Raw genomic sequence first — 25681 nt, forward strand, 5'->3', positions numbered from 1 at the left:
ACTCACCAAAGACTCGCTTGTCCAGTTTCAGGAAGCAATGAAACTTGAGCTGCTTCCCAGAAGCTTCAAAGACGCGATTGATATCACTCGGCGGCTAGGCTTTCGCTACCTTTGGATCGATGCGCTCTGTATCATCCAAGACAGTGCTGAAGACTGGGCAGAAGAAGCTGTAAATATGGCGGCGTACTATGGATTGTCGACACTCATGATCGCTGCATGTTCTGCTGAGGATAGTAGTAAAGGAATCTTAACAAAACGGGATGTATCAACGTTCTATTCGCCGACGTTGGGTATGCCCAAGAAGTACTGCTTGGCGACCTACAAGAATGTTCACTTTGGGAAGCGCAAACGGTATTGTTTGCGTCAGAGCCTACTCCAGACGGAGTGGGGTATAGAAAAGTCCGTCTTGGGTAGTCGTGGCTGGACCGCGCAAGAGAGAATGCTGGCACCCCGCATTTTGCACTATACACAAAGGCAAATGATTTGGGAATGCGCAGAGGGACTTGCATACGAAGCTTCGGAACAAGAAGTCAAACGGAAGACCCCTATTACTTTGACTCCCTATTCAAAGTTGCATCTCCAGTCGTTCGTTACGAGGGCATTACGTGACACAGGTCCTCCATTTCGCGGCCTCCATCATGATTCAATCGCTGCGTCAGAAGCATATTCTTCTGGGGCACCCCTGCAAAGACTCAATTTGTGGCATCGATGCCTCACACAATATTCACCTCGGCGTTTGACCGTGGCGACGGACAAGCTCCACGCTATAGCTGGAGTCGCAAGGATACTGAATATAGATGGTGAATTGGGAGATTATCTAGCCGGAATCTGGAGCGCACATCTGAAGGCTAGTTTGAGTTGGAATCGGCGTCTAGGTCCTCTCTCTAAGCCGCCCGTATACACTGGCCCCAGCTGGAGTTGGGCAGGTGTAATAGGAGGGGTGCGGCTCTACGCCCTAAGGTCTTGTGAACTGAACTTACTACCTACGCCTACGCAAGAAACGGAGAAGATCTGGGCTCGAGACTATGACTTCAAGCTGGTTGATCACCATATGGTGTTGCAAGATGAGCGCAATATCTACGGTGCTGTCCTCGAAGGATCTTACATCGTCGTAGAAGGTGCATGTGTCATGCTCGAGGGATTCCGTCAACTATTGGATATATTCAAGATCGGCCCCAAAACAGACGATCTGTTATACGAAATGAGCCTCGACACGCAAGGAGGCAACGATTCGCCAAATCGAGAAGCTGAGGAACATCTCGACCCAAAATGTAGACACAAGGATGCGGTGGACTTGCTGCAGCGTCTTTCGCACGAGTCCGTACCTTTCGACTTCTGCATGTTTCTGAGCGTGGAGAAACAGACCAGTTCGTGGAAGTGGGCTAATGTACTACTGCTAAGTTGGGTTCATTGTGAAGCCAATGTTGCGCAGCGGGTTGGGATATTGAGACTGAGAGTCTATCATGAAGAGTACGATTTAGAGTGGCTTTATCCGCTTTGGCAAGATCTCGGATGGGTAAGATGGACATTGAAGTTGGTTTGAACCATTGTATCAGGTTTACCATGCTGAGATCACAGCCGATGCCACAGACGAAATGGAAGAAGGATCAGAAATACGGGCCAGTGCGCATTTCCATCTTACCCTTCCTTCGGACTGTCTCTGCTACGATTTTATAGATCAATATCATGTGTCATTATTCATTTACGGGAACTTCTCAAAACAACCCGTTGAAGCCTCCACGTATATTGAGAGAGAAGCTAGCATCACTAGGTACAGATCGTGCAGACACTTCTATCACCCACACTCAGACTGACAAGTCGCTACGAGGAAAAGGCATGCGCTAGTTCCAAGAATGCAGGCGCTTACGTGAGACTCTTACATCCTGGCTATGTCTTAATCGCAGCGAACAGTGTACTTCATGCACGCAGCCGTTTGCAGCTCACCGGATCGTCCGAATGCGGTCGCGCATACTTTTCTTATGGGAACTTCCAATGGCGATTGTTATCTTTCGCTAGACCATCTTCTCCATGGCGCTGCAACGACAAATGAGCACGTTCTTCTCATTAGGCTCTGCCGCGGTACCAATAGAAACTGCATGAAACGCTCTGCTGGCAGTGCATACTTAGGGAGCCCATGCGCGGCTGCAAGCATACACTCTTGAGCGTGTGGTAGGCAAGAGCTCGATAGAAGCGACGGCTTGGTTGGCTTGTGGTTGCATACCTTGGGCAGCTTGATGTGGAGAGGTGCCGTGCTGCCTGATGACACGTCATGAGAGAACGACGAGGCTCTGCCTGATCAGTGGCACATAAACGAGTGCCCCCATTACAAGCAAGGTGAACGGCCACCGAAACCCTGAAGAAATTACACATTGGCGTCCCCTTCGAAGACCTAAGCAATACCTCACATTCAGCACATCATCTCCCATCAATAAACTCGATATCTCACAGAACCATGCCTCAAGTACGTACTTAGCACACCCCACTCCAAGTCTCCAACGCCCACTCAGCATAAAACTTACTACACACTAATGCAACCGTGCGCTTACTAGTTCAAAGAAGGAGACACCGTCAAGCTCAAAGGCGACGATGTAATCTACATCGTACTACGAGTTATCGTCACCCTGGGCGAGATCGCAAAGTACATTATTGAGAAAAAGTACAATCCAGTGCCTAGGGCAAATGAGTATGAGGTGAACGAGGGGGATCTAGTACCGGCGTGATGTGACGAAGATCTTGTGTTGGTGATTACCACTAGAGGTTCGAGACAGATAGGAATCGGCGTGGGCATGGTTGAAGACTACGAGGTTCCTCGAAGAGTTTAATATTGTCAGCTCAAACGCAATGTATTCACCTCGCTCCTTCGTAATAATCCCTGTTAGGTGTTCCGCTAAGATCGTAGTAGGCGTATTACTACAATGTGTAGCCTTTTCTATGCCTACAGACACTTGTCGACTCCTACTTCCTCACCCGGAAGATTTCTCTGTACCTTCTATGGCTGTACGCCTTGCGAAAGACTGATACACCAGACTATGGTCGGAAGTCTCATGGTATGACTCGGAGACCGAGGGCTGCCACGGCGGCAACAGTCACGCACCCTCCGATAACTCTCACGATAAGAACCGCGCTATCTTCTACTATTTACACGTATTTTAAATTTATTAATCTAGTATTACAAGTAATAGTATAATATATAGAGATAAGTATAAGTATAAAGCTTCTATAGCTTACTTATAATTAAATAGTAAATAATATAAAAGCTTAGTATACTAAGCTTTTAAGCTAATATTTTAATATTTTTAATTTTTTTACTAAAAAAATACTTTAGTACTATATACTATTAATATAATACTTATTTATAAGTATTTATTAAAACTTTTATAAAAAGTTAGTACTAAAAGTACTTTAAGTATATACTAAGTATAATAAATAAAAGTTTATAAAAGTATTTTTCTATTTTTTAATACTTACTTTACTTACTATATTAGTAAGTACTTTTTTATTTTTACTACTACTACTACTACTACTACTACTATATATTACTATTTAAATAAATATTTATATACTTTAATAGCTATAAAGCTTTTTTTAAAGTTATATTTTTAATAACTTTAACTTATTACTTATAGCTTTTACTTTTCTTCTTAATAATAAAATACTTTTTTTATAGCTATAAAATAAAATTAAAAAACTTTATAGCTATAATATTAATAATAACTTAGCTTTAGTATTTAAAAAATATATTACTAATATTAAATAAAGAATAAGTACTAATAATATAGTTATAGTATAAATTAATATTAAAAAAGCTTATATTATTTTATAAACTAGCTAGTATATTTTTTAGTAAGTTTTTTTTTTTTACTAAAGTAATAAAAAAAGTATATTAAAAAAAGTTATTAAGTATTAAATTAATACTTTTACTAAGTTTTAATAAAAATAAAGTATAAAAAAAATTATAAATAAAAAAATTATAAACTTTATAAAAAAACTATTTAAAAATAAAAATAAAGCTTAAATAGCTAAAGTACTATATTAGTATACTTAAGTTATAAGTATAAAAATAAGTAAATAGTATATATTACGCTAAGAATAAGTAAAAAAATATTAGTAATAGTATAGTATTAGTTATTAATTAAAATACTATTAAATAAGTGTTAATTTATTCTTTAGAGTTTCTCTTAACTAGGCGCTACTACCTCTACTATTTACACGTATCACGATACGACTAGACCGTCCAGCTTGTTCCACAAAAGGTTCTGTGCATTGATCCCGCACGAGGCTAACTCCCAGACGCACTATCGTCATACGATAGACGTCGAGTATCCATATACCACCCACAGCAGTATCTTTCGATCTCCGGAAGTGGATTCGGGTTCAGATGTCGTTGACGCGATCTGACCTAGGTCCTGTGAACGCTGTGTCCCAACAGGACTAGCGATTCGTTGTATGTGAGCTCGAGTGGCCTCAGCTAAAGGCGCGGACGACGGCGTTTCTGGCGCGTGACTGATCGCGGGATCATCAACCTCGCCTGTTGTAGGCGAAAATGCATGAATAGAAAGATCCCCGGGACTGTGGTTGCCATGCACATGGCCGAGTGGGTCATTTGAAGCACAGCGAGGGATAGCGGACACCGCGGGAGGGACTACCGACGCGTCGGTAGCCGTCGGGAGCAATGTCGACGCATTCGCTGGAATTGAGGTAGCCCGCGGTTGACCAGGGCGCGCTGCGAGAGGAGTGTTCCTAGCCGTTTCGGAGCGTACACGAGCTTTGCGACGCCGGAAAGGCTTGTTAACCGCCCGCTTACACCATTCCCAAGTCCCAGGTGTGGCAGGAGGATCGGCCATACTCAGAGAGTGCTTTGTGTCCGGGCGAGCTTGCTCAGAAACACAAGATGATGGGCTACTAAGAGCGTGCGGAGTACGAGGAAAGAGCTTAGGAACAACGAGGGGTCAGAACGCAAGGCAATCACTAAGCCTGCATGACAGCCAATACCTCAGCCTTGCCGCGCCACAAATCTTGGAAGCCTTCGATGTCATGTCTGGCCCGATGTGCACCGGTGAGCGAATCTGGAAGCGCGCGTCGCGTGTCTTGTTAGCGTAGGATATAATTTGCAGTAGTTTGACGCGAATATGCATGTAGCAAGGTATGGCTGAGCTGAAGGCAAAGGGCAAATACGACGGAGGTGTACCGCAAGACGATGAAGGCTGAACGCGAACGATAACGTCATAGGTACCACTTATGCCGGCACTCGCTGTAGAAATAAACCATATCAAGTTTATTGCATCGAGTTGCCCAATTGCCTGTCATTGCCTTACTCGACATCGACATGCTGTTGTACCTAGGTAATAAGTATACATTGCGTTAGAAAGCATCTACCTCTATAGCTTTAGCAACGTGTATGCAGCAACATACGACACGGAATCTTAGAAGATATTCACGTAGATATAGTTGCAGACTACCTAGGTAAGCTGCAATAACGCAGAGCAAGACAAGCTACTTATAACTCCCGCAATACATTACTACTGCACCCGCAAAGGTACTCCTTATCAAATAAGAGACATTGCAATTCTTAGGCTCTTGCAGACTACAAGACTTCTCAAAGACTCGAATGTCGTTGGCTTAAACGCAATATCTCTACCTCACTCCTTTACAACTACTATTCCTAGTTGTCGTGTCAAACTTGTAGTCGGCTCATCACCACATACATCACTCCACCGATACTTAAAAACATTTGTCCACTCCCACCCCTCACACCCCAAAGCGCAAAACATCCGTCGCAGCCACTAACATCACCAAGTCAAATAGGCACCGCGCAAGCCACATGCCATCGCACCACCAACAGCAACAACATCATCCCCTGAAGCAGGTCCACGAAGCCAAACTCTCGCTCCCGGGGACAAGGAGGTACTGGCAGGGCTTCCGTCATACCCCACAATACCTCAACGTCACTGTACGCTTCAACTAGCTCCCCGTTATGCCTACCGCGGGCACGGATAGGAAGAACAAGTCAAGCGCCATTGCGATACGCAAGAACAGGGACTTCGATGTCACTGTCGGACTTCTCGACTCAGACGTTGAGTACGTAGACGGCGGTGAGGATGTCGACATTTTCGCCGACTAAGTGTTGGGTGGGATGAGGTTGGAGTAGGTGCAGTACTGAGATGGGGGATGAAACGGCAGCATACTAGATACTTTGCTTATAAAAGAAGGCACTCGACCTTGAAATGAATATTTTCTTATTCTAGACCGTCTGCGCATCAATGTGACTATTCTCTTCTATCCGCGCATCGCTTAGCACTTGAACACCGCAGGTCCAGGGCTCGTATACGTCTTACTCCCCGTGTAAAGATTATACAAAATACCAGCATCATTCTGCTTATACGCACCCGGGAAAGAAACCGTCGCCGGCGTCTTACTCGCCTCACCCCCCGTAACATTAATCTGCGCACACTCCATATAAAACTGCGCGCCCATACTGCTACTCGCGCTGTGCAGCGCAATCAACTCTCCCCTCAAAAGATACTGCCCAGGCGCAATGCACTTTGGAATCGTAATCGTCTGAACACCTTTATTGGCGATAAGACGATCAACACCCCATTTCGAGCCGTCAAACGCGTCTTCGGCGATCTTGAACCAGCCGCCGCCGACGCCGGAGTCGGTTTTGGCGTCGCTGACTTTCTTCATGTAGGCCATTACGGGGCCTTTGTGGGAAGAGTCGATTACGTCCGAGGGGCCGGAGGTGAGGGTGTGGCGCCAGGTTAGGGTGGCGGTGGAGCCGGCTTGGAGGGTTATGACGGTGGAGGTTTTGGCTGTGGGGTTGGGGCCGCCGTTGCAGACTATGTCGTTTGTGGAGACGTCGTTGATGGGCTGAAGATGTGTTAGTTGGGGTGAGCTATGGGTTGGGGATATGGAGAGCGCACGCCGTCGTATGAGGGGACGCGGACACCATCTCCTACTGCGCCGCCATTGACGCTGACGAAGATTGTGTGGGCGGATGCTGAGCTGGCTGCAGCAGCAAGGACGATCGGGGTGGAGAACTTCATTGTGATGGTTGGTGTTGCTTCGGGTGGAGGTGCTTGATGTTTCAACGTTGCTGTAGCTGGGGTACTTATAAACAATGTCTTCGCCCTGACGTTCAAGATCTGAACCCAGACCCAAGGTTTACATATATTGCATGCTTGGTGATATCGCATACACATTCCCAGATGCGAACAAGCCTACATCCTGCACCCCAGATGAGCGGAGCATTTCCTTCGCGTCCACCAACCGCGTCGCGAGCCGCCGCGGCAAAGGCCTGAAAGCCGCAACGCTATACCAGCCAAAACCCGGATGAGAAAGGCCGTGTCGCTGGAGTTGCCACGCGATTATATTAAGCAATGTAGAGCGTGTGTCGAATGTTCTTAGAAGTCCTAAGCGAGGTTGTCTTTAGCCAATGGCTTAGCCGTGTGTAAATTGAAGGCGCCAAGCCCCCCGAGGATAGAGTGCCGCCCCATATAAAGAGGCTTGCTTGTGACCTGGTTGACTTGTCGGCGCTAGTGGGAAAGTGCCGACCGGATCGCGATGGATGGCTGATTTTCGGGAAGATGGACCGCCTAGGATGCGCTCAAGCAAGCGTGATATCTTGAAGCTCGATGTCTTCCTTGGCCATCACTTCGCCCTTCATAATGCCATGGACGTAAGCTTCACCAAGCAGCTCAAATTTCTCGGCAACTCCTTCGACTTGCTGCTTCCTGATCACAAAAGGTACACATGCCCTATCGAAGACAGCGAGCTCATCACCGACTTGCGCACCCCTCGGCACTAATGCAAAGTAGCCCTTCTCGGTTACAGCAAAGCGGCGCATCTTCAACGCGGCCCGGTACGCCGTTTGCAAGTCTTCCAGGGTCTTTGCCGGCTTCCTGGTCTTGAAACTGTCGAGATTGAAGTGACCCTTCTGCCGCCGCTGGCTCATAGTCTGACCAGGTAGGCATAGGGACTTGCCTGTCGTGGCATCTAGGATGAGCCCGAATACCTCGCTGTGGTCTGCATCTGGTGGCGCAACGCCAGAGCCATCGCGTCCCGCCAGTAGTGTGTGTAGAAAGGCGTCGTATGTTGAACTACCTTGTAAAAGGTATGTGTGTGTTCGACCAGCGCCCATGACAAGCTCGGCGTAAGATGCTAAATCACGATTGCCCCGTTGTGGATTGTCGATATCAAGAAAGGGATCCTCACTGACACTGCCTAGAATGGCAATGGTGTCGAATGCTTTACCGCTCAGTGTGATCTCTTGCTTATCTTCGCTCACGATAGCCTTGGGTGGCTGCGCGCCGGTGACGGGCCTACCACCCGCGCAGTATACAGCCCAAGATCTTGTCGAATAGCCAAGTACGTCCGTTACGCGTGGGGTGCTCCAGTCTGGGACCCAAGACGGTTGAAGCGGGTGTTCGTGATCGACACAGCTTAGCAGTTCGTAAATGCGGTCAGGTATTTCCGTTAAACAGGCCTCGTGATAGACCGCTCTCGCAGGAACATCGGGGTTGTAATCGGGTACGATATTGGCATCTGCTATTCCCAGTACACCGTAGATCTTGTCCTTGGGGTTCGTCGCTTGCGCATAACGTGTAGAAACCAGAATGGTTAGTAATGCTTCTTTCGTAACGATCGTCAGGCCGTGTACGCGCTCTGCCTGGACCGAATTCACCACATCAGCACCATGTGGCGGCAATGCTTTGACATCTGCTTTCGTGGTATATTTCTCATCCAGCTCAGCGTTACTCGTCAGCCAGCTGAGCACATGCGTTTCTGCCAGATCATGACACCACGCAGCAAAGTCGTCCCAGCACACCTCAACCTTGCCGCATTTGACGAATAGATGTCTCGAAAGCACGGCTTCCTGGATGGTCCATAGTCTGCCGAACCAGGGGCGGCGCAGGACTTGACGAACAGCCCACCATGCTCGATCAAGGCTAGGTGGAAAATCCAGCCTCTCAAAGTCCGCTGGCGTCACTTGCGCATCCGTCCCTTGTAACCGCACAAAGACAGTCTCCATCAAATCGAACGCAAGTGCCGAGTCCTCCTCACCATCATCACCGAGCCATATGAGCGTGTTTGTAGCATGTGTGTAGACCAAGCCCATCAGCGGGATCTGCTGCACCTTCTCCGCGATGTCGGGTTGATTGATGCATATCTGATCCGTCCACAAGACAACGCTATGCTCAGTCGATCTCAGGTGGTCCAAAGCCCCCGCCAGACTTGCGGAGATGTTCAACTGGCCATGTTCGAAAGATATGGTATCTTCGAATATGGGTGGGCCCCAGACATAGCTGAGTGCAGTGTACCAGACCGGCTTGCCTGTAGTGAGTGAAACAGCATGATTGGTATGTCTGGTGTAGGTCAATGTTCTTCTGCTTGTGTTCGCTGGGTTGTCAAATGGCTGGGTATATTGCTCCTCTCTTGCAGGGTGCGAAAAGTCGATGCTGACAATATGTAGAGTGCCCCGCAGCGGACTTCCAGGCTCTCCAGGATGCAGCTCCAAGACGCGAATTTCGCCATCTCCAAGAGGCTGGTAGAGCTGTGATGGTGGTTCATGCGGTGGGTCGCCACGCTGGCTCCACTTCTGCGCCACGAAATCATGGATGTGAGTTTGAGCGATCTCATCGAGCTGCCCGTCTACGCCAGCGGGTCCTCCAAAGCTAGCAGCCTGGAAAATGGATGTTTTGGAAAGCGCTGAGAAGAAACAGTTGCAGTCGTCTGGCACACGGCGAGTTAGTAAGCGATATCGGCGGTATGAGCTGGGGTGGAAGCACTGCACCTAGCGCGTTCGTCGCGCATGGACACGTCGAGGCATGCTCGATATGCTGGTACGATTTCTGAGGATTAGCCATGGTGTTGTGGTGTTGCTGGCGTGAGAAAGGGAGTGAGGTGGCAGTTTCAGCAGGTACGACATTTGGGACTAGACCCGACTGGGAGTGGGGGCAATTGCGACAGAGGCAGGAGCTGGTGACAACAAGTGTATGAGAATTAGTAATTCTTGTGTATTACTGTGCTGGCGTTAATGAAGTGCTATTAAGACATGTGATGGCTGCTTCGCATACCTTTGTAGCGCTACCAATGAAGTCGAAGTTTCTACCTTGCTTCAACTATGCGTCCGCTGCATGCTCACGACGAGCTGCTTCCCAGGATGAGGACAGTCAGCATTCAGCTGAACAACCAGTCACCACATATTGCCGCTTCAATCCAGTCCTAAGAACTGCGTGATGCCATGGCCCTTGGCTTGTCCGCCCTTGCCCTTCTTTCTCCTCTTGCGCTTCTGCTTGGGCTCATCGTCCTCACTGCTGTCGTCCATGTCCTTATCGCTATCGTCGCTGTCCTCGCTCTCGTGATCTCGCTTGCCGTTGGTGGTCTCCTCGTCGTCTTCGTCCACGTCCTGCCAGGTCTGCTCGCCCCAGACCTTGACGGTCTTTCCACCACTGCTGATCATGCGGCCGGTGACGTCGAAACCCAGTCCAATGACGCTCTCCTTGGCCAGCTCGTCGTGCTTGAGCTCTGCGACAACCTTATTTGGGCCGAGCTTAGCAAAGCGAATGTCTCCATTGCCCAGGCCTACGGCGATGTGCTTTCCGCCAGGTCCAACGCCGTCTGGCACGACAGTGAGGGAGTCGAGGCTCTCGCCGCCTCCCTTGGAGCGGTCGACGATGATGCGCTCGTCTTGGTCATCCCAGACTCCGCGCTCCCAGAGTGTGAGGACACCATCGCCTGCACCAACGATGACCTTCTCGCCTACGCTTGAGCCCTTCTTTGGTAGACCAGTCACGATGCACGAACTGAGCAACTCTTCTTCCTGGTCCTCACTCCGGACCATGACGCCTCTCCGCAGATCGGTGACGGCCAGTGTGCTTCCTCCCGTTGTGACCCATTGCTTGGCCCAGCCGCTGGTACTCGCTTGCGTGGGCGGTAGAGGTGTGAGGGAGGAGACGTAGTCGTCGTGGGGGCGGTGTGTGTTCTCGGGCTTGAGGGAGACCTTTTCGCCGCCCTTGAGGTTCCTAATGTCGTAGATGTGCAGTGAGCCCGAGTCGGTGGTGAGGATGAGGGATTGCGGTGAGAGACCGTAGACGAGGGTAGGCGCATCGATGCCACCATTCGCGCTGTCGGTGTCAGCGTCGCTCACGTGATTATTCGTGTCTGTTGTACTCACGGATCTAGCGGTACACAGATCTTCGCAGTGACCTGGCCCGTCATGCAGTCTGCGACCTTGATCATGCCATCTGTGCCTGCCGAGTAAAGCGACGTGCCATCGACGCTGTATCCCAGTGTCCGACAGCTTCCCTTGTGTCGCCGTGTGTCCCAGAGCTTGTCTATGGTGCCAAAGCCCTTTTCGGAAGCTATCGTCTCGTCATTCTCGTCGTCGCTTGCGCCCGAGGGTAGCCTGAAGGTCTGCACATGGCCGCTAGCCAAGCCAACCGATATGATAGGCTCCTCTGGGTGGATCGCCTGCACAAAGATATCGTGCTCCACCGGGAGCGCGCACAAGTTCTCGAACATCTTGGGCTTAAAGATGATGCGGGAGTTGGTTGAATGCATTTCGCGACAGCTACAACTGGAATTTTTGTGGAGCCGCGGCTCATGACTTGCAGGGCAGGTGCAGCCGGTGGCCTTGGCAGGTACACACGCACATGGCGGGCTTTCACCTTCCTGCGAGATTCCAACACCGCCTGCACTTGCGCAGTTCAATCACATTGAACTCCACTCGAACTTCTTCCTCCAACATGATCACCATGCTTCACAGATTCACTCAGAGCTGGTTTGAAAGAAAATGGGTAAACTTCCAACCACGTCGTTGAACACCACCAAGTTGCCTATCCTGATGCCTACAAAGTCTAGCATTCGGAGAGGCCCTTAACTCATTTCTTCCATCCAATCCAAAAGTAGGTGTACGGCACCATAAACCGGGTCTACGGACCACAATCGCGTCTCTTGCAGCATCGTGAACATCTTGAACAAATGTTCCCTTCCAATCACGGCCATGCCATACAACACGCCTTTTCTCCGCCGGCACTTTGATCTTCATTGCCCCATCATAACTAGTCCTTGGCCAACGACGCGACAGGAAGGTCAACATTTCTCGCCATGCGTTAAGCCTCGTCCGGCAATGCAGCCGAATCACGTTTATCAATGATTGGCTGTGAACATCATCAACATCTCCAACCATGTCCGCCGCCGTACAATCGGAGCAAAGACGTCCGACATCATGTACGTCTTAAAGAGAAGCCGGGAACCGTCGTTCATCCGAACAGCAGGCGTTTGGATCTATCTGCAGTTATTGTATACCTAATCTGCCAACATGCTTGCATCATCGCTTCTATACGGTCTTCTGACCGCCGCATCCACAGTCAGCGCATACCACCACGCAAAATCCATCAACTACACCGTCGTAACCGGTATCTTCCAACAAGACGAGCCCTCGACCGACCCCTCAACCTTCAACTTCCTCACCAGCAACTTCGGCCTAATCAACCGGACCTACCCCAGCGACTCATCCTGCCCAGACCGCAAGCACTCAACCCAATGGCAACGACTCGCCCACTACATTTCCACCCTAAACAAGAAGGCACCGCGCAATGAGCGCTACGCCCTCTTCTTCATGGGCCGCCACGGCGAAGGCTTCCACAACGCCGCAGAATCCTACTTCGGCACTCCGGCGTGGAACTGCTACTGGTCTGAACTCGACGGCAACGGCACCGTTACCTGGGCAGATGCACAGCTCACCATCGACGGCATCGAGCAAGCGAAAGTAGTAAACAAGTTCTGGAGCCACCTCATCAAAGACGAGAAGATCACCCCGCCTGAGACTTTTTACACCAGCCCCTTGTACCGCTGTCTCGATACCGCGAAGATCACTTTCGAAGGCGTTAAGCTGCCGAAAAAGAACCCCTTTGTGCCTGTGGTGAAGGAGTTCCTGCGTGAGGGTATCAGTGCGCATACATGTGATCGCCGCCACAGCAAGTCGTTTATCAAGAAGAACTTCCCTGGCTTCAAATTCGAAAAGGGTTTCGCAGAGGAAGACCCATACTGGACTGAGCTCTTCGCTGAGCCGCGCGCAAACCAAGATGCTCGTTCCAAAGCCGTACTCGACGATATTCTCAGCAATGACGATAGTACTTATATCTCCATCTCCTCGCATTCGGGTGAGATTGGAAGTTTGCTTCGTGGTATGTCACCGTTCCTTCAATGTCGTTCCGACATCTTTGTGCTAACGAAACCCCAGTTCTTGGCCATCGCGAATTCCGTCTTTCGACTGGCGCTGCCATACCCGTTTTGGTCAAGGCATCGACGCTCAATGCTCCTCCGCCTGCTACTACGACGCTGCCGTATACACCGCAGAAGACGTGCGCGGCGCCGCCTGCGATCCGCGACTCGAGCTGCAACGACTGCTCGTGCTGCACTTGAGCGCATTGTTTAGTTCCGGATGTAGACTGAAGTAGACATGAATTCCGATATTTACTCCACGATCTCAGCCACCAGATTCCAAGCTCTTGCATCCGTGTTCCAGACCTCCCTCTTTCCCAACATTAACCCAGTATCATCTCTTTTCCCTGCCGTGTCGATGTCTTGGCTTTCACGTCCTTATGAGTAATCATGCCCATTCGTGGAAACACGGAGAGAGTTAACGCTGTGAATCTCACTCACTACATGGCATATGCCGCCCGTCACCGGTGCCAACTCCGCCTGAACACGGGGTACATCTGCATAGTGCACCGTGTAGACATGTCACTCCCAAAGATGTCACTCGCTCATGTCTATCCCGATTTCCTAGCGTCCTCATGCACGATCAACTCCCTAACCCACTAACCTACCTGACCTCGTTCTCAACGGCTGGGCTACCCAGCCACCGAACTCTAAAACTCTATGCCCCCATCTCAGCCTTCGGCATGTCACAGACTCACAGATGATTAATCCTGCCCGATTGGTTGCCTGCTTCCCATCGACCCCGTCGGTGTTCGAGCTTCCCTGCGTACATCTAGTTCGCCATCCATCTAACTCGTCATCGCAGTTTCACTTGCCACTTGCCACCTTGGATACACTACCAACTTTCAGCACGCAGGCTACGCACTACCTAGGTACAGTAACACCCCTCTTCCCTGCACGCCTGCCCAACCCTCCTGAACATCACCTCACAGCACACCATCGGACCTTTTCATCTAGTCTAGCCGCGCCTCAGACGCTGACGATGATCTTAGCGATGATCTTAAAGAGCTAGGTGGGCTAGGTGAGCTAGGTCCCGCGTTGAGGCCAGACTGGCGGGTGGTACACTAGCAGTCATGATCGCTGCGAATCGGGCCTTCTTTTCGCGACCTTCGCGCTTTCGGACTTTCGGGGTCTAGGCAAGCTACTAGTAGTAGTAGTAGACTAGTAGTAGTTGTACTTCTTATTAGTAGCTTAGAGATATAGATATTAAAAATTATTCTCTAAAGTATAAGAAGCTTATTTAGCTTTTTTAGTTCTAAAATCTTTTAAGTTAAAACGCTTTTAAAACTTTTTAAGTACTTAGTATTTACTAACTTTAACTATATTATCTAAAATAGCTTTTTAAGCTTATTATAAAAAAAAGTTTTTAAAAAACTTAAATATAAAAAAAAGCTAAAGAGTATTTAGTAAAATTATATTAAATACCTACTAATTAAAGAAATTACGCTTTAAAAGTAGATATTTAGTAATATTCTTTTTAAGATTCTTCTTAGTAACGTAGGATAGTAAATTAGAGTTAGGAGGTAACTTTTAGAGTCTAGGCAAGCTACTAGTAGTGGTAGTAGTAATGTTGAGGGACTGTGATACATGATAGGTCAATCGAGACGGAACGGTAGGAACCGCCGTTCGTAAGTCTAGGTGATTACGAAGGGTAATTTTGTGGAGATTTTCTGTAGTGTAGAGAGACGGTTGTTAGAGGGGTGGTGCGACGGTCACCGGTCGGGTAGTGTTCGGCGGAGTGTTCTTTCAACTTTGGTTCCGATGGAGATAGACATATCCACATGTCCAGGTACAGATGGGGGAGTTGGTGGCGGAGGGAGGATGGGCAGTGAAGGGATGGATGGATAGGTGGTACATCATCACGAAGGTGATGCCGGTACATGGCGTGATGGTGAGACGACAGTGGCGGTCAGAAGAATGTCTGGCGGTGTCATACAATCATAGTGAGGAATGATGGCGCTGCATGTAAGCTTACTTCCCCTCCCCTGCCGAGGTGGTCTGAGGCTCTGCGGCAGTTGTGGACTTGGTAACAACAGACTTCGTTACTTCTTTCCAAAGTGCCAGGTGCGGAAGCTTAGTATTTCGAGACGAAAAAGCTAGTCTTGGGGTAGCGCATCGCGACGTCTTTTTCGACGTCATTACAATATCTAGATAGTCAACGTCAGGTAGACCACCCATGTCGCAAACAGATCTCGCAACGTGCGTTAAATATTCTCAGCGTTCCTTATTAAGTACATTACTAGTATATACAGGGGTATTTCAAAATGTCATGTCGCTCTTTCTCTTTGCTAATGTACAGGGATGGGGGTATACAAAGATAAAAGGCCGTGAGCCGTGATGCGGCAGTTGGTGTCGTCGCTTCCCTGCCGTGTGTATATACTCGAGTCAAGTATAATCCAGACGCGAGCCGCTGTGGGGCGGTGTGCTTCCAGACGAACCCAGAGAGTCAGACGGAACCTGGCTTCTTTTTTCTCGCAGTGCTCGGTAACTACGATTGCCGCGGTAGGTCGTTCGCATACTTTTTCCGGGTTCACGATGGGCTTTTTTTCGTGGTGGAGTGCGGCTGTGGGGTTTGCTTCTTCGCGCACGTTGGAGGACCGTGGTTGTGGGACCGGGGCGCTTGGATATATCTGGGTCGTTGATGATGGCGACTGTGATCACGACTGTGAGTGTGTGAACGCCTTCACCACCGCCGTTTGTACACGGCATTCGGTCATTTCCTTCACGGTACTCCGTTTCAGCTCGACCTGAAGCAAAGACGAGCTTGTCGACGCGGCAAATATCTCCTTCGCGACGCAAGCCACATCGCATGTATTCGTGATGACAAATGGAAAATGTTGAAAGTGGGTATATTGCTGAAACTCATCATCTGTAAGGCGCAGACAAAACCGATCCCCGCTCTTCATCCGTGATGTAAAATGACTTGGAGACCATGATGCCGTTTTGGAAGTGGTCCTCTTCCGCACTGCTCCGAGCGCTCTTGATCCTCAGACTCCTTTGACTGTCGTTGTCGGAGTTGTCCACGCGCGTACTCTTCTTCGAATTTGGTGGCGCTTTTCCGCCGTACCATTTATTCGAATTCGAAACAGGGTCGTCGTCGGAAGTGCGAGTCTGCACAGTGGCGGAGAGTTTGTACATGTCGGGACGGAGCTTGTCGGCTTTGGAGTTTCCAGCGGCGTTGCCGGGTAAGGGGGCGGACATGCCGTATGCAGACGGACGGTAGGCTCCAGTTGGGCGTGTAGAGAGACCGAGCTTGTGCATGGCGATGAAGAATAATGGGCGGAGCGTTGCAAGGCTACCGGCAGTGATAGCAAGACCTTGTTCGACCGATGACCAGATGGCGATGTCAAGTGTGGACCCTGACAGCATTAGTGCCCAGTACGACAAGCAGCAGTAGGGGAACTTACAGAGGAAGTCAGGAGAGTTGAAGTAGTGAACGAAAGGCATGCGCGCGATGACCGCAGCACTTGCAATGCAACCCATGGTGATCAACGGGATCAAAGCGACCTTGGTCCTCCTCTTCAACTGCAAGTGCCATACCAAGAATCCCGGAATGATGGCGAATGTAAAGTCGGTGATGATACTGAAGATACTGTAGACGTAGCCGAGAGCGGTGATGACGGTGTTGTCAACGCACTTTCCTTCTTGCGAAGTGCGGTCCCACATGTACGAGATTGGGTAGCATTGGAAGAGACAGACGAAGAAGAAAGTGCCTCCAGCAATGATCGAGACGCACATGGCACTGTAGATGATCCTGATGTTCTTAGCAAATGTAGGTATAGGTGCCATTCGCTCGATTGCTTACCATGTGTGTAGTTTTCGAATGCTAATCCGCAAGAGAAGGAATCCAATGGAAAGCTTCGAACAGATCATTGAGATGGAATAGAACAGATAACAAAAGTACCACGCATGCTTTGCGTTTTGGACACCCTCGATGGGAAGGTCACGGTGATGTTTTCCGGTTCCATAGTGTATGCCGATGCAAGACGATGTGGTGTATGAAATGAAGAAGAGCTGAGGACTTAGTCAGATCGGACCCAGTTATCGTATTAATATACACTTACAGTTGCGAGAACCATCAAATAGTCATCTCGGCCAAATGCCTTGACCATACAGAGGCGAACATATATCCTCAATGCACAAGCCAGGACTGCGGTGGTAACGAAGGCGATGTTGACTGCGAGCAGCTCGGGGCCTCTGTTGGGAATAGCCATTGTGGTGTGGTATATTGACGAAGCAGTGGACACTCATACAGCGAGGAGGAGCCCCAGAATGAGCACACCGTTCGGTCGGTAATGGGGGGCTCAGGATCTTTTACGCAGCTAGACACTTGACCGAATAAGCAGGGTGGAGACTATAGAAGACACCGCATAATGGGTGCCGCCACGAGTGAAGTGGGTCTGCGGGCGGGCTCCCAGGACTCGTTCCAGGGTCTGGTCCGTTTCAAGGAGCGACCATTACCAACAGGGTCGTTGTCCCGCGGAGCTCGGACACGGGACTATGGATTTGGCGAAGTCGTTCATGCGTTGACAGGGCACACGGGGACGCGTAGAAGCTGACGGCAGTAGTGTTGACTGCCGCAAACGAAATTGTTCATTGAACTCAAATAGGGACATGACGGAGGGGATAGGAGATCAGCGTACACATGTGCAGCAGCTGGGCAGCCTCGTGCACATGGCTGACTTGTACCTCGCATAGGCTGGGACGCCACCATGGCTGGAAGGCAGCTCGCAGTAGCGAAACTCAAAAGCGCGGCTTGGGGAACGGCAGTGGTTGTTCAGTCCTGCTTTTGGTGGTGCCTAGATGCGTCCCGCTCGAAGGAGTTTCGCGATGTTCACCGGCCACGTGAAGGCTAGCCGAGAAGGGGATTAGTCACCGAAAATCTCGCAAGGGCTGCATCTTCCGTGCCTTCCGCTTCCCAGCTAGCTCCGACGCCCACTGACAGCCCTGGAGTCAACACTCAACCTCACAGACTCCTCGGAGCTCCCACTTGCTGCCGCTGATCGGCTGCATCATCGCGCAGTATCTCTTTAACCGTTGGTTTCAGCTATTCTACGCTGACTGCCGATTCTCTCGATGAGGAAGTGCTCTGCACCTCTAAAGACGGGAACTTGTAACCGCTAGCCGGGCGGTTCCTGAACCTGCGTGGAGCCCCACTGACAGGTAGGTTTGCGAGAGCGAGAGTCCGCCGACACCGCCAGCCATTCCACGATAATAGATGCTGTGGCTTTCGAAGTTCAACTGTATAAGTCAAGACTGTCGCCAGACTAATCAGGTGCCTCGGCTTCCTCACATTGAGTCTGCAGGGTTTCACGAGTATCTAGTGCGCGGACTGACTCGTCGTCGCGGGCATCGGCACTTGCTGTAGGCACTGGAGGACCTGGATCTAGCTCAGCACTTGCATCATCGCCAGCGCTACTATCGTCCCCTAGATGCAGAGTCCGTCGCACGAACAACCATAGTTCGCGACTGAAACCCGGATTTGGGACCTGATATACAACAACGGCTAGTCGTCCGAACGCCTGTCAATTGCCTGTCCGACGACTACTGCTTCAATATTTCAACAAACAGGCATCGGGATTGAGTGCCAACGCGGGTAACGCTGGATGGCAGGCCGATGAGTCTCGCAGGCACCATCCTAGCGATCAAAATTCCACATGTGGGCCCCGAATCCACAGAACAATGGCGACATGAGCGTCGCATGCATCAGGGTAGCACAGCACTTCCAAATTCCTGGAAACAACTCCGCAACCGTTTATCTCCCGATGCCACGCCCGTCCGGTCCTCTCCAAGTCAGTTGGTCTCAGCTCAACGTTCTTCCCGTTTGGTAAGTTCGTCTCAAACTGCCGAGGAACGCTCAACCAGGCCTCCCAACGAAGGTTTAGGCGTCCGGCGGAGCAGACTCCTGGGGAAAAACTCCGGCTTCCAAAGTGGCGACCGTGTATTGGAGTTCGGAGAGTAAAACGGTGTTCCCCTGCGAGTGCGACGAAGAACTCTTCATACCCTTGGCCTGTTGAACCCACCGTCGAGCCGCCCCATCGCCGCATTCGTGCAACCCTTGCAGTCGGGAGCAACGATCCTATGGTTGACTGGGTTGAGTGAAAATCTTGAACATTTCTGGACGACGCTCGCAAGGTTCAGTCATGGTAACAAACTTTGGTTAGAATGTGAGTCGGTACCTGCTGGTAACGGACGAACTTGCGGGTTTGTCTCTAGTTCGCGCTTATGTCCGACGTCGTGTTATCCGTTTGCACGATGGCGGACATCATGCCTTCGAACCAGGGAACTCAATATATGTTTGCTAGAGGCTCAATAACCGAAGCAGGCAGGTGATGTAATTCAACAAACGTCGTCAAGATACTGGAATAATGGCGACATTCAACATGCGGACATGTTGGAGGCCGAGCCGCCGTCTAGTCCGAATGCGATTTCTGATGCAGCTGCCACGGCTGCTAAATCAGGAGGCGAATATCACAACCCGAACAAGACACGGCAACCCATCATCAAATGAACTGCCGATCTTGTAAGCTGTACCAGAACAAGGTGTCCATACACACGCGAACAAATGGTCTACACAAGAAGCATAACATGAGCATCATCACCCTCCAATCCAAGTCCACCCACTCCGAAGGGGATCGGGCTGCACTGTTGCATTGCTGTTACGGTCGAACTGGAGTGAGATCTCCCCTTCTTTCCATGCAGGGTATTGACATGTGCCCAGCAAGAACACAACTTTACTTTTGCAGCACATCCTCACTTCCTTATCTCCAGATAGCACAACACACAAGCATCCGCTTCTTGGAGTAGTAAGTCCATGCGATAACCTCCAAGGTTGCTTCTTCGCATCCTCCGCCCTCCTTTTCCCAAGATAAGCAATTTGCTTTTTCTTATGCATGCATGCGAATGCACATCACGCATATGTACATAGCTGCGCCAATGCGGCACAGTCTCGGGCGCATCAAGGGCACGACGCGCCCGCCCACTCACCAACACGAAGACCCCCGGAAAATCCTAGCGGCTACGTCCCGCAGCCGCCCCAATCACGTCGCCAGACAATCCTCCGCATTGCACCGCCGAAGGAATGCCGTGTGGGTGACAGCGGCTGTGGCGTAGCTTGTTTCGATTCGTAGATGCATGTGGATGGTAGATTAGCCAACCGCTGGAGGACGGCTGTGCCACTGGTAGGTTGTTTCGTAAGTGGTGGAGACTTTGCGGCGTGGTTGAAAGGGATTGTATATGAAGAGGTAAGTGCGAGGAGAGGCGCACGCTGTGTGCGATTTACCATATCACAGGCATCTTCGGACCGAGTATCACTCAACACTTCAAACGAACGCACTGCGAGACCGGCTTACAGCGACACGTCAACTTGCGACTACACGCGCACCAACACAGCACAACATGAAGACCGCCCTCTCAATCGCAGGCCTCATCGCCTTTACATCCACCTCCCCACTACCCTCGCCTGAACACTCCGAAGCCCTCCCACTCATCACCCTCTCTCTAATCGGCTCACCCTCGCACTACACACTCGGCTCATCCCAAAACCCACATATATCCTCATCAACATCCAACAACGCATGGTCGATACACATCCCCATCGATGTCTCCCTCGATCTCAGCACACGGCCAGAGCACGTCCAAGCCATCGAGATACTTGGGGTAGAAAAGGGCACGGATCTGCAGGGAGGGGCTGTAGAGAGGGATGATGTGGAGGTGGTGTGTAAAGCGAGGTTGGGGTGGGGAAGTGAAGGGGTGGTGGTGAGGATGGGTGGGGAGAGGGTTTTGCTTGATGGGGGGAAGGTGGGGAGGGTTACTGGGGTGGAGTGTTGGAAGGAGAGGGTTTAGATTTGTTTGTACATGGACGATGGGGTTTGTACCAGCGGGAGGAGGTGGTCAGCTTGCATCTTTTCCATTGCATTGGCGTTCGATGCTCACATCCGCCTTGGAGCGTATACATTGATTTCGCTTCGTCTTCTACAGGCAGTCTTACAGCCTGATAATATAATCCTTTTCAAGTGTCCTGTTGACCTACCTCGCACGTACGTATATCATCATAATCTCCCTTCCCTACGCCCTATAACCCTGCATCAGCTTCTCCACAATACCAACCCCCATCTGCTCCTCCTCATTCAGCGCTCCATCACCCTTCTCCTCCTTCCCAGAAACAAACCCATCCTTCCGCATAATCCCCTCCATCATCCTAATCCCCCTCAACTCCTGCAGTGGCGGAATATTCTCCACGCCCTCCGGATCCACATCATCAAAGTCCACACCATTACTAGGCTTAACCGCACCCTCAATCTCATACAACTTCTCCGGTGTGGCAACAAAATCACACTGTACCTCTCCCTTCCTCATCGGAGATACTGTTACCTTCTCCACGCCTAGCTCCGCCTCATCAACGACCTGACAGTCATGCGCAACCGCCACAACAGGTGTCTGGGCATGTAAAACACCCAGATCCGATAACATCGCCCATTGTATCTCGAATAGATTATGCCCTTCCCATATTGTCACGCCCTGCGCGTTGAACACCAGACCGCCTGTTACACACAGATCTACCCGGAGCCCTTCATCGCGCATCTGCGCCAGCGACACCGAGCGTCCTATCCCAGGCTTCTCCATGCCGTCCAGACAAGCAGCCATTTCGTATTTCGTCTCTGCTATCCGCCCGGGGTGTAGGAGGACAAATCCCCTGCGCAGGCGGTATGTGGCGACGAGCACCTTCTTCCCGTCTTTCAGCGCCCGGCAGCGCAGGTGCTCGAGGCTGTTGTCGGGGGTGATGAGGATAGTGGCGGCGGATTTGTAGCAGGGGAGGGATGTGAGGCGCGAGATTGCGGAGGAGGAGTTGCGGAAGTCGGGGGTGAAGGACATGTAGTCGTGGTTGAAGCGCGCGTCGGGGTGGGCGTGTTGGAGGAGGGTGCGGTAGACGGATGTCCAGATGAGTTTGCGGTTGGCGTCGTCATCGGCGCCGGGGGGATGGGGGGCGGTCATTGGGAGAGGGAAGCGAGTGACGGGTGGCTGGAAGCCTGGGTGGGTGTGGTGCTGTGGGAGCGGAAGGCGGCTTGGTGGACTGTACTGTATGCGCCGTGCCACGCCGCGGTCAATGGCGGGGATGATGCCTTTGTTCAAGCCCTGGAGCTGACTAACCGGGCCGCCTCATTGCCCGTCGTCTGCCATCATTCACCCTCCAGCTTCTGAGATGATAGACAACCGACTCACCGTCAGCACTGCCTCGTGATGCAGGATTGTCGCTTGAAGAAGGTGATGATGGCAGGAACCCGGGTTCACCCGCCCGCGCGTCATTGGGGTAGACTTCCCGCGTCGGCATGCGCTAAATCGGCTACATGATTAGGCCCGTTGTATTACCGAAGAGTCACATATCTCAAGGCCAAGACGCGTGCATGCAAGATTGAGTGTTGTGACTGATTATCTAGGGACACATTGAATGGTCGCTTCAATGGACAAACATGACGAGATCGAAACGCGGACAGCGGCGGCGCCATCCAGCCGGCCCTCAATGGAAGGCAACAAAGGAACGATAGCAGAAGAGCGCGTTGCAGAAGCGACGAATATGGATTCGATTAACACGGGACCACCAGTTCTCGAGCTCCGAAAAGATAGTGAGCCCCTCGAAGCTGAAACATCAGAAACAAGAGCAGGAAACAAGTCGCCAGCCAAGAAGAAGCCACCCAAACGCGCAAAAGCCCTCTCAGTCCTAAAATGGTTCATCAAAGACCAATGGTTCCTCCTCGCCATGGCCTCCGTCGTCCTCCTCTCCTCCCAAGTCCAAGTCCCCGCCACGCAGCAACGCACAAAACGAACCGTAATCACCTACCTCGCCGTATCCGTCATCTTCTTCATCAACGGCTGTACCCTAGACACGCGGGTCATGCTCGCAAACTACATGCGCTGGAAACTGCACATCTTCGTGCAACTCCAATGCTACCTCGTCTGTTCCGCAGCCACCTTCGCCATCGTCAGCCTATGTGCCCGGAACCGCGATTTCATGGATCCGTGGCTCTTGATCGGGTTTCTCTTCGTCGGCAGCGCGCCAACGACGATGTCTAGTAATGTTGTCATGACGCGGCAAGCCCACGGCAACGCAGCCCTCACAGTCGTGCAATCTGTAATCGGCCAGTTCCTGTGTCCCTTCCTCACACCGATAATCCTGCAAATGTACCTCTCAACCGGATCCTGGTATAGCAAAGTCCTGCAACGCGGTTCTGGATATGCGGGCATATACCAGCGCGTCTTCATGCAACTCGGCCTCTCGCTCTTCCTGCCCATGCTGCTCGGGCAAATCGTCCAACGCCTCTTCCCCGCAGCCACAAAAAAGGTGTTCTTCGAGTGGAAATTGCTCAAACTCTCATCCATCGCCCTTTTAACAATGGTATGGCAAACCTTCGACCAAGCATTCTCCTCCGGCGCCTTCTCAGCCGTCAAACCCTCCAACATCATTTTCATCGTCTTCATCACCATTGCGCTCTACTTCATCTGGCTGGCCATCTGCTTCGTCGCTGCCACTATGTGGCTCCCGAAGAAAGATGTGATTGCTTGTTGTTATTGCTGTCCGGCCAAGGCGCTGGCGATGGTTGTTCCGCTGACGAGCGTTATGTATATTAATATTGATCCCGTGGATCAGAGTAAGATGCAGATTCCGGCGATTATTTTTCAGGCGTTTCAGGTGGCTATTGGCGGGATTATGACGATTGGGTTTCGGAGGTGGGTTAGGGGGGAGGAGGAGAGGGAGAGGGAGGAGGCGGAGAAGGGTGGGGTGGGTGGGGAGGGGAGATGATGATGGTGTTAGAGAGGTGGATGGGGATGATGTCTTTTGGTCGATGAAAAGATCTATACTATGCGCGAGCATCCCCCTTTTTCCTAGCTGTCACCCGTGGCATCTCATGACTTTTCGCAACCACCATCGCTTGGTCTTTTCCGCTCAGCCATCATCCTCACTTCCTGTACCTGTAAAACAGTTCCGCCATGTTATATATAGTAATCCTCAACGCCGATAATGCACAAGACACCCACCCCTATCACCCCCATCACCCCTATTCCTGATTAAGTAATGCAGCAGCATCCATTCGGAATCTAACACCATCAGCCCTTATCCCCATTCTCATCGTCGTTCTTCAATCGTCAATACATACGCATTTGCATATCCCAAGAAAGCCATCGCAAGGACACTCGATGCAAGACACCGCTGCGGTGGTTCCATCTGCATTCCTGACTTCTTTGACGGATCGATTGAGACTTACCTGTTTTGGTGGTTAGACGGAGGAGGTGGGAGATGCGAGGAGAGGATGAAGATGGGGGGATGGGAGAACGTACTGCAGCGGGCGACGCAAGCGCAACCGACGCAGCAACAACCGCGATGATAGCTGAGAGTTTCATGATGTTTGAAAACTATGCGATGCAAGTGCCGAACGAATGATTGAGCAAGTAATCCCAAAAGTGATAAAAGAGTCCCGAAAGATAGGTATTTGATCGACACAAACAACAGCGAAAAGAAGCAAGTAACACAACCGAAGAAAACAAACCAGCGCGTTCTTAAGCAGCAATTACTTCTGCCCATCAAATCAACTAATCTCGCGCCCTAGCCCCCGCTTAGTTCGGTTCCCAAACTCTACTACTGCCCTCATCAATCTTCCATATTGCCGTACGACACACAATCCGGTTCCCCGCGTGCCCGCCCTCGTGGCAGAAAACCACGAGATTAATCTATGTATGTCGCGCTTGGTCGTAGGAACTGGGCGTGGCTCGCGTAACGAAGACGGTACCAGGCGAAAAAATATTGGAAGGCACCACGTGGACTCCCACTGCAAGCGGCAAGCGGCAGGAACGGAACATATTTTCGACAAGCGCATCGCAACATAATTTATCTATACCACCTTCCCTCCTTCCTCATTGGCGCAGCGGCAGAAATATCCCTACATTAGAGGAAAAGTCATAATATATGCAGGGCCGCAAAGCTGCGGACGCGGAGTCTAGATCGAGACTTGCGTCCGCTCGCGAATGCCAATATGCAATCCCAGGTGCATTTACCATTTACCCGAGAATTTGGAACAGGCTCAGGTGCCGACAGATAGCCAAAATCCCCCTTTATGTTGTTTTGCGGCGAGGGCCATGTTGTGGCACGAGGCGGCGGTCCCGAAGACCTGTTTCGCGTATCCTTTGTTCTGTGAGATGTGGCATCGGGATGTTTGGTTTACGCACGTCATCTTGCGATGCGTGCGCTGAGGTGCAGCAGAAGGTTTAGCAGGCGATGTCTCTCGCATATCTCGTCGCTGTTATCGCAGACCAGCCATCCACCGAGCAGCGTTTGCAGATTCTAGACTTTCGAGCATTTGCATTTACATTTACCGCAGCCCGGAGCTAGCATTGAGTACATATACGAGGATGCAGTCGCCCTTTGAGCTTCTGCCAGAAGACTACTGCATGCGCAGTGTGTTCG

The 25681-nt window shown here is 50.8% G+C and overlaps 7 protein-coding genes across 7 annotated transcripts; 3 read left to right on the top strand and 4 right to left on the bottom strand.

Moving 5' to 3' along the window:
- Positions 1-1051: 1051 nt before the first annotated feature.
- Positions 1052-2720, top strand: J4E88_010810 (uncharacterized protein; the record flags this gene model as incomplete). The annotated part of the gene is made up of 3 exons (XM_049404400.1): positions 1052-1405; positions 1579-1623; positions 2550-2720. The coding sequence occupies 3 exons, from the start codon at positions 1052-1054 to the stop codon at positions 2718-2720; spliced, it is 570 nt and encodes a 189-aa protein (XP_049249831.1).
- A 3571-nt stretch (positions 2721-6291) lies between these two features.
- Positions 6292-7043, bottom strand: J4E88_010811 (uncharacterized protein; the record flags this gene model as incomplete). The annotated part of the gene is made up of 2 exons (XM_049404401.1): positions 6292-6867; positions 6921-7043. The coding sequence occupies 2 exons, from the start codon at positions 7041-7043 to the stop codon at positions 6292-6294; spliced, it is 699 nt and encodes a 232-aa protein (XP_049249832.1).
- Positions 7044-7603: 560 nt separating this feature from the next.
- On the bottom strand, positions 7604-11559 carry J4E88_010812 (uncharacterized protein; the record flags this gene model as incomplete). Its single annotated transcript, XM_049404402.1, has 3 exons — positions 7604-9729; positions 10246-11123; positions 11174-11559. The coding sequence occupies 3 exons, from the start codon at positions 11557-11559 to the stop codon at positions 7604-7606; spliced, it is 3390 nt and encodes a 1129-aa protein (XP_049249833.1).
- Positions 11560-12319: 760 nt separating this feature from the next.
- J4E88_010813 (uncharacterized protein) lies at positions 12320-13425 on the top strand (the record flags this gene model as incomplete). Its single annotated transcript, XM_049404403.1, has 2 exons — positions 12320-13187; positions 13244-13425. The coding sequence occupies 2 exons, from the start codon at positions 12320-12322 to the stop codon at positions 13423-13425; spliced, it is 1050 nt and encodes a 349-aa protein (XP_049249834.1).
- Positions 13426-16089: 2664 nt separating this feature from the next.
- On the bottom strand, positions 16090-17438 carry J4E88_010814 (uncharacterized protein; the record flags this gene model as incomplete). Its single annotated transcript, XM_049404404.1, has 2 exons — positions 16090-17016; positions 17289-17438. The coding sequence occupies 2 exons, from the start codon at positions 17436-17438 to the stop codon at positions 16090-16092; spliced, it is 1077 nt and encodes a 358-aa protein (XP_049249835.1).
- A 3853-nt stretch (positions 17439-21291) lies between these two features.
- J4E88_010815 (uncharacterized protein) lies at positions 21292-22218 on the bottom strand (the record flags this gene model as incomplete). The annotated part of the gene is made up of 1 exon (XM_049404405.1): positions 21292-22218. The coding sequence occupies one exon, from the start codon at positions 22216-22218 to the stop codon at positions 21292-21294; it is 927 nt and encodes a 308-aa protein (XP_049249836.1).
- A 526-nt stretch (positions 22219-22744) lies between these two features.
- On the top strand, positions 22745-24022 carry J4E88_010816 (uncharacterized protein; the record flags this gene model as incomplete). The annotated part of the gene is made up of 1 exon (XM_049404406.1): positions 22745-24022. One exon carries the CDS (start codon positions 22745-22747, stop codon positions 24020-24022), a length of 1278 nt encoding a protein of 425 aa, XP_049249837.1.
- Between the last annotated feature and the right edge of the window lie 1659 nt (positions 24023-25681).

This window comes from Alternaria novae-zelandiae, assembly GCF_023758075.1.
Source record: "Alternaria novae-zelandiae strain BMP 2774 chromosome Unknown scaffold_41, whole genome shotgun sequence".
NCBI classification, from domain to species: Eukaryota; Fungi; Ascomycota; class Dothideomycetes; order Pleosporales; family Pleosporaceae; genus Alternaria; species Alternaria novae-zelandiae.